At 31.7% G+C, this 12,187-nt stretch overlaps 1 protein-coding gene across 4 annotated transcripts in view; it reads left to right on the top strand.

Annotated features, from left to right (window-relative positions):
• The first annotated feature begins 32 nt into the window (after positions 1-32).
• Positions 33-12,187, top strand: part of LOC106112029 (solute carrier family 22 member 4-like) — a 38,368-nt gene continuing 26,213 nt past the window's right edge. Inside the window, exons 1-9 of one of the 4 annotated variants that reach the window (XR_001226206.1) lie at positions 33-112; positions 3,464-3,755; positions 3,826-3,929; positions 5,526-5,680; positions 6,343-6,511; positions 7,297-7,432; positions 7,516-7,824; positions 8,884-9,197; positions 9,961-10,202. Coding sequence is in view for 2 of the 4 variants with exons in the window: in XM_013294258.1 (XP_013149712.1) it covers positions 3,133-3,140; positions 3,464-3,755; positions 3,826-3,929; positions 5,526-5,680; positions 6,343-6,511; positions 7,297-7,432; positions 7,516-7,824; positions 8,884-9,197; positions 9,961-10,165 (1,692 nt within the window). In the remaining 2 variants the exon portion in view is untranslated. Of the gene's footprint in view, positions 113-2,718; positions 2,963-3,114; positions 3,141-3,463; positions 3,756-3,825; positions 3,930-5,525; positions 5,681-6,342; positions 6,512-7,296; positions 7,433-7,515; positions 7,825-8,883; positions 9,198-9,960; positions 10,281-12,187 lie in introns of those variants that run through there. The other 3 variants (XR_001226207.1, XM_013294258.1, XM_013294259.1) reach the window with 3 other exon arrangements.

Genomic DNA, 12,187 nt, shown 5'->3' with positions numbered 1-12,187 from the left:
GTTACCGCAATACAGTGAAAAACTTGCATCGTCTCTTATCTACGATAAATTAAAATCATACCTGTCCATTGAGAGGCGTCAACCCAACTCCATAAACTTCACAACGAGCTCGGTAAGTTTCAAAAGTAATTATTAAAACAATCAATCAAAAAAAAAATCTACCGTCAGACATGAATTAAAATTTTTAATTTTTTGTCATAAATCATACATTACACCAAGAATTAAATTCTCATTTAAATGTAAAACAATATTAAAAAGGACACATTTTTACTATCATTTCAAATTAAAATAATAAATACCTACACGATATTATACGGCGTTTAGAAACGAATATAAAATGGGTCATGAAATTATAAATATTGTTATGTTTACGGAGTCACGCAACAGTGTGACGTAACAAAGTAAATTAGATGATCGTGATCCAATAATAAGTCGTATAGGGAAAACATTACGCTTTACTGCATTTCATATTAATAAGTATTTTCAAGTGTTATTATTAAATTGAGGTATTTGATGAACAACAATCTTGATTTAAGATAGTTCAAAATATTTTCATTGTAATCTAAAATGCAGTCCCAAGAATTCAGGTATACGTGATGAATTGAAATCAATGCTTTGTTTTTCACAAAGATTCTTTTGTTTTTAACGAAACGCCTTAGAATATTCTGATGACAGCCGCGATAGAAACTCATAATCATCATACTCACTATTCTATTACTAAGTTAGGGGTGACTAGTCTTCAGTCAACCACGTGGGCTAAGTGCAGATTCCTTGTCTTCTTAGCGATGGTTTCTGTAAAACACAATTCAAAATTAAAAGTACAAAAACTGTATTCACTATAAATGCAACTTTTTGCAATATGCTTTTATATTTCTTTGTATTTTTTTCACTGCAAGTGGCAACAACGCACACCAGGTTCAGATAGTTATCAGTTTTTATTCGTTCTTATCGTACATTTGTGGAAAAAGATATATTAATAAAAGTCATTATCAAACGAATTAAAAATTATGTCATATATTTTTATCACATACTATGTCAAAATATGACCTTGATCTTAATCCTTTTTAATTACTTGAAGATAAAATAAACAATTAAATAAATAAAATAGCTTGAAAAGTTATAAACAATATTACCTTGTGTACCTCGTAATAAGTTTAATCTAATCTGAGCTTAGCAACAGTTATCGAACGAACATCGGACAAGATAAAATTAATTTTTCCACATAATTGGTAGTATATTAGTATATTTACACATATTAGTGTTTATATAGACAGAAACGGATTCTAATTGCTGTATTAACTTTACATTCTTTCTAGTGTCTACTAGTATGGAGTTTTGTCTCCGCCATTCAATATTTTACTAAAACAAACATACCTGTAATTCCGATAGGATACCGACGTATTGATGCATTATGCCCTTGACTACTAAGAATGGCTCGTTAACAATAATTAGGTCTCTAGTTACCTTCAGAAACGTCTGAAAACAAAGACACGACTATTATTTAACGGCAGTATTGTGATGAATACAGACTCACAACGCATTACTGAATAAATCGGCTCAGTTGTAATATTCTAAAACACACATACCAAAGATTCTACTATTTAAAAAACTTTATCTCCTCAGAAAATCTGTCTTCCAGTTTGAATAACATGTTATACCTTGGGTCAATGTATAAGTCCTCAGACTCTTCACTGGAAAGAAAGCCCACATAGTCATTTTACAGCGCATCAAGGGCAAACATCTCTCATAAAAATGTGCATGGCAACATTCCGAACAATTATAAATAGAAAAGCATCGTGTGAAGCCGGTTTTATATGTTAACCCTATGTGATACTTGGCGCCACTGAATTCCATAATTAACAGACCAGTTATTTTACACCAATAGTGTCATATTAAAGCAGGGCTTCTTGTTGGAACATTTGTTCTTCGACGACCCTGTAATAAGATATTAGAATTGCCTCATTTAAACTGCATTTAAGATAAAGATGGAATGAAGTTGTGTGTTAGGTTATAATCGCAAAACATTAGACAACTTATTTTCAATTAATTAAGGCATAATAAATTATAGAATACGCACAAATGATTACATCAACAGATCATTAAGATTGTTTGTTATCTTTTGTTTATAACAAGATATTTTATTGTTTATTTTAACACATATGAATAGCTGGGTGCATCGCATGCACTATAAAATGTTTTGTTTGGCTACATTTATCTGTCTATTGTAAAGAGAAGGCTTCCAAAGATAACATTTCAAAAAATAGGTACAATTTAGAACGCAACATTATTAACTCCTTTACGAATTTTAAATAATACCTTTATAAAAACACTATTGAAAAATACCCTAGCTTTAAGGAAAATCTTACCAGTTTAAATGAACATCAGATTTACTGAAAACACTATGGGGATTTACCTCTTAAAATTACTTAACATGTTAGCACATGTTTTATTCATTTACATATTAAATACCTCATTGCTTATTATTGTCGCGACGTCATCTATTCGTGAGTAACAGGATTCATGTCTGTGGAATAATCAAGCTGTTTCCAGAATGTTCTATCGCAGCGACATCTGATGGCGAGTAGCGAAATTGATACCCGTCAAACAGTCGAGCTGTTTCTAGAATGTTCTATCGCAACGCCACCTGTTGGCGGGTAGCAAAAAAGACCTTCGCGAAAAGATGTCTGGAATATTCGAAACGGCATCCAGAATGTTATATTACATATTGTATGTGATTCGAATAATCGAAAATGTTCTGGAACAAAATGACAAAAGAAGATCGAAATTCGGGCTATATAAGGAAGTCAGATCCGACCCGGGGAGTCTTACGTTGGAATATGAACTGTGAAGGAGACAATGTAGTGAATTCCTCTTACTAAAAGTCGCGAATAATTTAAAGAAGAATTAACAAAATGTTTTAACTCTATCTCAATGCTCGTAACATTGTTACATGTTAAAATAGGTAAAGTAGAATTTTAATTTTCAACAATCTAACTGACATTAGAATTTTAATTGGAATTGTGTTACATATTTAAATGTCGTTTCAATAGTCGGCCTTATGCCTTGTCAAAAATATTTCGTTTAAGAATCTAGGCAGCCTAGTAGTGTCGACATTCGTTGACAGCGGCTGATATGTCTATGTACGTAATTTACATTTTAGTATCGATCAGTAATAAGACAATAATATCAGAATACTGTAGTTAATCTTTGATTTAGCACAATAATTAAATAGTAATTTTAAGCTGGAAAAAGATTTTTCTTGATCAATTATTTGACTGGTTTATTCCTTCAAAAGAAGACAAAGATTATCCGCCAGTTCAAATAGTCTATGATAATTTATAAATAGATTTTATAACCAAACTTCATTTAATATCTCCTTAAGTAGTTAATAGTCACGTCTGAGAGGTAAAAACGTAAGTTATGCGTTAACATACTGTATACTGAATGCAGTGTTTGTTTTCAGAATCGGTACCATTTATGAAGATGTAACGACAGATGTATTAGGTCTTATGGGAACTTGGCAGTGGCTTGTGACGGTGTTACTAACCGTGCTCATGATGCCCGCAATGTTAAACCAATACGAAGATATGTTTCTATTGAAACCGACTAATGACATAAAATGTGAATTGCCAGAGATCCATGATATTGCCAACTCAAGTTTATGTTCTTTCTCAATCTTAAATAACATCACAGAAGAAGTTAAGTGTCACAAATGGCGTATAAAACTTTTAGGATTAATTTGGCTTAAGAAATCGGTGAGCTATTAACTTATAACCTAAAATATATAAATTCTAACCTAAAATTATAATTTATGTTTCTTTATAGTGGCTTATATTCTGCGATGACAAGTTTAAATTATTATCAACGACAATAATTTGCCGATTGGGTTTTGTTTTCGGATGCGTTATTTTCGGCTTGATTTCTGATAGGTAAGTTTAACATTGAATTTTCTCATACATCGTGACCATAAGAAAGTTTACTCCACATGCTAAAACTTGGTAAAAGTTCTACTTCCGTTTTAAAAGTTTCAATAAAGCACTACTTCCGTTTTAAGAATTTCCGTATAAACGACTTAGAAAATTAGAACAGGTACTGTGGTGAAGGATGGTTACACTTATTTGACATTGACATTTCATAACGATTAGATTTTAAACCTGTTAAAAGTGCTAATGCATTCTAGCTTAAAAAAAAAACATAATAAAAAAGATTGAACGAAAATATTAATTTTATCAGTGAACAAAGTTTTGCAAAAATTAATTTTTTTAAGATAAACTCTTTATATTACACTTTTATTTTTTGTACCTTTGTTTAAATTCATAACATTATTGTAAAAAAAATGTGCTATGTTGTAATAAAAACATTTATAACAACCCTGAAAGCTCCAAAAGGGATGTCGACATTGCACCAAGTTTATCAAATTGCCGTCGAGTTCCACTGACAAAATATCCACTAAAAAAATATTGTTATCTCATTTTATTCAAGCTGAATGAAGGAGATGGTAAGACATACTTACACAAGTGTCGCAGTAACTTATAATACCAATGTTTATGTACAAATTAGCACTACTAACATTCAATTCGGGCTCGTAACGGGTATTTGGCGGCAGCGGTTTTCCTCAACAATATTTTTTGTTCTTGAATATGTATTACTATCGGCTAAGGACGTTACGCCTATTGGCAGCTTAAGGTCGGATATACTAAAAATTATTAAGTATGCTAAAGTAATAAGTAAAATAAATCATAGAAGCAATCATAACAAATTCTTATTAATTAATGTTACCAAGAAAGTGTTTAAAATGTAAGTAATTGTTTTTATATAACTTCCAGGGTTCTACCTTTATGATCACAATATTTAAAACTCGCTAATCAATACCGTCACATGCACATAACCTCCAAACATGACTAAAAGAGCATACAGTTTATATGAATTAGGTAGAATATTACAGTAACAAGAATATCACGCTTCAATGGAATTAATGTGTTTTATTATTCACACGAATAAGCAATTAATACATAACAATCAATCGACCATTTATGTTAGTGTAGATCTACATGATAAGTAAACTAACTTTTTTTACAAGAAATTAACAAACAACGTAATTAAACCAAAGGAAAAATATATGCAAATTAATACTCGTGAATACATTGACTAATCTATACTTAAACTTGGCTTTACGTATCCTGTTTTCAATACCAAAAATATAGTTGTTTACAATTATGTTAAAATAGCGTCCTAAAGGCTAGCTAATAGAGACTCAGATAGCTTATAAATGACGTCACTTTCAGATAAGGGAACAAAATCCTATATATACGAGTAGATCACATATTTTACACGTTTGATTGTTATCAGATAATTTGGCAGGACCTAAACTAAGGGACAGTGCCACCAAAATTTAAATTGAACTGAAAGTGACGTCATGTTTGAGCTATCTGAGCCTCTATCAGCCAGTGTTGACTTAGGCCCTAAGTAAAGTTATTTCTCTATGTAGTACATTGGCCTATATAAAAGTGATTTTCTCTCACCAGCTTTGGACGAAAAAGAGTAATAGCCGTAAACATTATCGCTGAATCATTTTTTGGGTTAATCTTAACGTTTTGTGACTCCGAGGCATGGTTTCATCTTCTAATATTCTTAAGATCTCTATTCGCAAGTGGTTATTTCTACACGGGAATTGTTTTGAGTAAGTCATACTTTTCTTTTAGTATTTAATTGTACACTCTATAGTTGTGTTTAATCTGTGAATAAGATAGACGACATTTTGTAATATGATATTAATTCTTAGCTATTTCTCGCTTTCGATCAAAATTGTCATATGGAGGCCGTGAGGTAGATGCAGAAATAGTGTTATAAATATTAATTGTCTCCCACATTCTGTCATGCAATAAATAGTAGGTACATGTAAATGTATGTTATATTTTGTAATTTTCATGTCACCATGTTTTCTAATAAGTAACAAGGAAGTAGTATATCAAAAGCATTCACATTAAAAAGGGTGGTGTATATGTGATGTGTACAAAATAATGTTAATAATTTCTCTACGACGTTTTAATTTTACTTTTAACTCGCTTGCTGTTGTTCGTGACTTCGTCTGCGTGTTCCTATGTTACTCGCTGATAACGTAGCTTTTTAATGTGAAAGAGTGTTTTAAATCGGCCAAGTACTTTTGAGTTATTTCAATACATAAAAAATCGAAATCATTTCTCTTAATACAATAAATATTGATAATATTATTGGACTTCCTGGCACGTATGTACAATATGTTTTGTATATAAATCTATCAATAATGCAAACCAACGCTAATTTTTAACTACTTCAAGTGTTTATGTACATATCTGCTTTCAGTTTGTGAAATAGCAAGCAACAGTTGGCGAACATATCTGATCATGATAGTTACTCTGCCGAGGGTGTTCGCGATCGCATACATTGTGCCCTTGGCCAACAGTTTGCCAAACTTGGAAACATTCAACTTTATGGCGTGTGTATTCTGTCTTGTATGCATCGCTCCTCTGAGGTAAATATTTTATCACATAACTTCTTTACATCGTGAACAGACCCTTTTCCCGTCTGAATGCAAAATAAAGATAAAAAATGCTAAGATGATGTTCATATTGTAACAAAACAATCCAAATGCTTTTTTTATACAATGGACGTATGCATTTGAAGTCGATATAAATAAAAAAAGGTCATTGAACCTTTCGGAGAATGCATTGTTGATAAGATTGACTGCAATAAACATATTAAAACATAATGTTAAGATATATTAAACAATTAATAAGATTTATATTGATTGGTCAATACAATGCATTTTATAAGTATATTTCTGTGATATTTACAATTACAGTCAATTTTATGATTGTATGAAATAACGAGCTGTTGCCCGCGACTTCGTCCGCGTGGTATTAGAAAACAAAGGAACTATATAAATAACAAAAAGCTACGTATCCCTCGGGAACCGGACACCTCGGGGATGAAGCTTATCCCATGTGTACTCCAGACTTTGTTTTACATCTGTGCCAAATATCAATAAGATATGTTGAACTGTTGCAGAACGATCGAGTAAACATTAAAAAACTAAATTAATAAATCCCACGGGAACTGTAACTTATCCCGAGATACAAAGTAGCCTAGGTGTTCTTCCAGACTATGCTTTAAACCTGTGCTAAATTTCATGGAGATCCGTACAGCCGTTTAGGCTACAAACGCTAACAAATATCCATCCATCCATCCATCTAAACTTTCGCATTTATAATATTAGTAAGATTAGTAAGATTGATGTGTATATTTATAACATTTCAGATGGCTACCTGAATCACCACAATGGCTTTTGTACAGTCGGAAAATATTCTTAGCTGAAAAAATTCTATTCAAAGCAGCTTTGAAGAATAAAATAAAATTATGCAGCGATTTTAAAATAAGACCAGTAAATCACAAAGTAAGTAGTTTTCCTTTCCGTGGAATAAATGCTAAAAGCGTTTGTCATTTGGGTAAATCAGTGTAACTTTTTTTATATTTCAGGCCTACAACTGTCTAGATGAAAGCAGGACATGTATAAGCATTCTCTATACATACAATACAAGGATAATTGTTGTATTTTCATTAATATTTTGGACCGTGTACAATTTTTTGTGGAGCTTTTTGTACGTGAAGACGAATAGTGATGGCCGAATGCTATACATTGAAGTGTTAGTGTTCTTTGGGATTCTAGAATGCCTAACCATAATCCTTTTGAAGAAGTTTAAATTAAAACATATCTTGTTGATAAACGTCACAATTATGGGCACTTTGACGACAGGCATTCTTATTTATAACCGGTTTCAAATAAAGGTAAGTCCACATGTTTTCCCAATCTGGTAATAATAAAGAAGAAACGGCTCGAGCCGAGGCTCCTGAGGGAGCTCTTGAGCTTAGTTACTTATACATAAACGAGGTTTAGGCTGAGCGCCATCCGCGTTTGGCCACCTCAAACCCGGTGGAGCTGTAAATGCCTCTTCAAGGCAGTGACAAATCAGTCACAAAAAAAATCCGCATATTTTGTTTACAATTTGATGCAGAAGTAAAGAGTTTATTAACAGAAACTGAACTGAATGTTATGTCTACTATTTAATTAACTTTTCTTTGTCTTATTGGATAATTTCTACAAAGTAATGTATTAATAAACAACTAAATTTATCATTTAATGACGGCAATAGAGAATTATTATATCATTTACGCACTATTCCTTACATTTATTTTAATTTCATTTCTTAACTGTCAACATTATTAGTTACATTAATAAATTATTAACAGATGCATTAGTATAAGCAGTAAATAAAGACATTAAGAAAATATCTTTAATTATGACTTACGAGGCTATCTAATTTGTCACACAAAAGACCGGATTGTTACTGTTTACCAACCTAAAACATAAGCGTGGGTTTACACATTATTTCTATTTCTTTAACGAGAATGAGAGAGATGAGATATGTTCTAATACTGGTCTCGGCAATGGAAATACGAAAGATATAATTCACAAATTCTATTGTTAGTGAACTGACATTATCGCCCTTGTCTAGCGATTCAGTCTGTTGTCAGGTTGTCATGGCCCTATGAAACTATGGGTAAAATAGACTAGTATTTTATAAAATTGTACTAGAGAATATGATGTGTAATCATACTATTATTATAAATGCAAAAGTTTAGATGGATGGATGAATGTTTGTAGCCTAAACGGCTGAACGGATTTCGATGAAGTTTGGTATAGATGTAGAGGAAGAACATATAGGCTACTCACTTTTGTTTTTTTTTAATTCCACGCTGACGGAGTCGCGGGCGAAAGCTAGTTAATAATAATCTATATTTAATCCGGCTATTCTATTAATTAACGTTTATGTTTAATTGTTTTAGGATACAAATATTGATTTTATACATACCGCTGCACTGAGCACAGGCATGATGGGACATGCTATACTTCTTAACATAACGCCACGTCTTTTTGCCATCAACGTTAGAGCGACAATCTTCGGTTTCTGTCATTCTTCGGGGCAACTCGGCACTATCATGTGTTACTTACTCTACCTACTTGATCTCGATGACCATAAATCACTGATATTCGTTCATATCGGAGCAACTTTTATATTAACAGCGTTATCCTATGTGATACCTGATGTTGACGGAAGAGAACTCCCCGATATTGTTGAAGATATGGACTACTTTTCTGAGTAAGTGATTATTTTGCGCATTTATTCATCTGATAAGTAGTACAATTTAAACACAGTAGATTGTATTAAAGAGGATTTTGTTAGAATTATCAGAGCTCATACATTTTTTAAATCTACATTTCTGTTATCTGATGACATATGTAGTTTGTACTGAATTACGCAAATAAATTTTTTATTGTACTAATTTTATAAATGCGAAAGTGTGGATTGATGGATGTTTGATAGTTTGTAGCCTAAAGTTCTAAACGAATGTGGATGAAATTTGGCATTATTGTAGAGCATAGTCTGGAAAAACTCATAGGCTACTTTTATTTTTTAATACCACGCGAACGGAATCGCGGGCGAAAGCTAGTTTATTGACATCTTTAAAATAACATGTGAATACCTATATTTCAAATGTCTGAGTTCACAAATATCTTTTCCCTTATATTCAGCACAAGGCTGTCGGGCAAATTAGTGAACGTAATCCATACTTCGCAATCAAGTAAACCTCTGTATCAATTACAAATTGAAGAATTTTTAACGTTGACTTTCAAATTGACATAATTAAGACCATAAGGAAGTGGTATTTCCAGTCCAATTTCATAATTACATATTTAACGATCAAACTTGTAGCCCTTAATTAGTTATTAATTATATGTTTCTGAAAAAAGTTCTGCCTAGGTTAGGACAAACCATAAACTTTCATGGCCTTGCTCAGTTACCTTATTATTTTTCTTTGTTATTGCGTGTTACACTGCCTACATTTGTGCTATTTCAACAGATTATCAAAACCTCTGCGTTGGGTAACACAAAAGACGAACTCACCATCACAAGAGGAGGTGGAAATGAGAATATATTCATTCGGGAGTGCAGTCAGAAATCCATCCGTCAACAGTCATTCTGCAGAAAGTGTTCCAGCTCGGGACATCGGTTTTAAAAATTTATGGCAATCTTTTATTTCGTCCGTGCGACATAGATTGCGGTGAAAATACTGACAGGCGCTCATATTCCACAGTTTCTAAGGTATCACTTTTCTTTTTATTATTTAAAAAATCCTATTAGGTCTAGAATTTTCAAAATAAAAATAATTTTTGTTATTTACTCTGACGACATAAGTTATTATTAAAAGATGTGTTACAAGGGCAGTTTATAGCGACGTACTTACTTCGGCATGATAAATAATAGCTATTTAAGCTATTTTAGTTTTTTTATCTGCACGTGTAAAAATATTTTTGCTCTTTGGGATATAGATAATTGATAATTTGAAACATAACAAAGTCGTTCCTTTGTATTAAATCTATTATGCAATAGACACAACTACAAAGTGACACGGACCAACCAATAAATGATCCAAGGTCAAGACAACCTTATCAAATCGCTACATTAACTTATCGATAATATAACCAAGCTTAGAAATAAAACAAGGAACATAATCAAACACATATTCGTTTTTAAAATGTAAATCGTACATTTACTCAAACCTTGCGCACTATTAGTTTTAAATTTGCAAAAATCAGGTTTACAAATAATCGTTCTTGATTTTTGAACGAAGCTAACACTATTCATTCTTTATCGAGAGATTCAGCAAAACCAAAACCCATTCTCGTTCATTTGTTGCTTGCCTCAATTCATGATTTACGGGTCTTGCCCAGTCTTGCCATTCCATTTTCATTCAAACTTTTATCTGGTAGTCATAGTAACAGCCAGGACTTGTCAAAACGAGGTTAGTACAGATAAACATTATAAAGGTTAATGATTTGTTGTGATTTAATTATACTTATCGTAAAATATAGGACTTTAAATTAATTAGTTCAACATAAACAAATGTACTTACCAACATTTTAATTAGCATTTTATTATTAGACTTATTATCAGACGTCCGTTATTATTGTACCTAAGGTACACTATCCTAACCAAATTTTGTGTTTACTTACGTTGTTAAAATCGGAACCATATTACAATTTAACACGTTTACTGCGACAAGTAAAATCAAAATTCTTCAACTGGTGCGACAGCGGGCCAATATGCGCCCCCAATATTTCCGCCAATGGGTTGCAAGTTTTTCTAGACCCACCCAGCACCAGCACTAGGATAGATTAAGTAGCTAACTTTTGGAATATAGGTTTATAATTTTGGGAACAAAAACAAATAACACATCGATAATTTGAAATGGATCTAGCGAAATCCATACCAAATCTCGTGTACCTGACGAAAAAATTACCTTATTAAAGACAAAGAGTTTTTCATACTAAAAAGACTGAGAAATCCGCTTTTAAAATGGGAATTATTTGTACCACAGCTAAATATTATAGATTCAGTAATAAAGCAAGAGTTTAAAAAATAAAACAATCAATACGTACTAAATTTTATTGATATGACATCTGCACCTTAGTTATTAATGTTTATTGAACATCAATTTTTAATTAATATTAGAATATAATTAAACATTATATTTTCTCGAGTCAAACAGTAAAATTCAAAACAATCTTGTAAAGATTTATTAAAAGAATGCACGTGACATAAACATTCTTATTTACAATTTCACTCTAAACAAATTGATTTTTAATTAAGATTTTTTTAACGCAAATTAAAGTCCATTTCGTAAGAAAATGCAACAATTATTTATTAAATATTATACAATACACAATAACTTTTATATATACTTAATAAGTAATTACATACACATTTTATGTAATTTTAACAATGCAGGATGAATAATTTTTATTATTAGCACCTCATATAGTATAAATAATTCAATTTCATGTATAATTTTGTCCTCGAACTTTTCAATGCCACTGACTTGTCTGGGGAAGGCACAAAAAATAAAATCGTAGAGACATGGAACGCCTTAAAAAAAGATTCGAACAACCTTATCAAGTAATGTTACGTAGTACCTTCAGGCAAATAATCAATAGAGTAACATAGCCTAACTTGCAAGATAGTAAAGACCGCAAAATATACTCAAATTTGACATGGTTAAAATTTTATTAAATTGGGGATGGATGCTA

The sequence above is a fragment of the Papilio polytes genome, unplaced genomic scaffold, assembly GCF_000836215.1.
Source record: "Papilio polytes unplaced genomic scaffold, Ppol_1.0 DF824135.1, whole genome shotgun sequence".
NCBI classification, from domain to species: domain Eukaryota; kingdom Metazoa; phylum Arthropoda; class Insecta; order Lepidoptera; family Papilionidae; genus Papilio; species Papilio polytes.
Note: the sequence above shows the minus strand (reverse complement) of the source record. Positions and strands in the feature narration are given on the sequence as shown.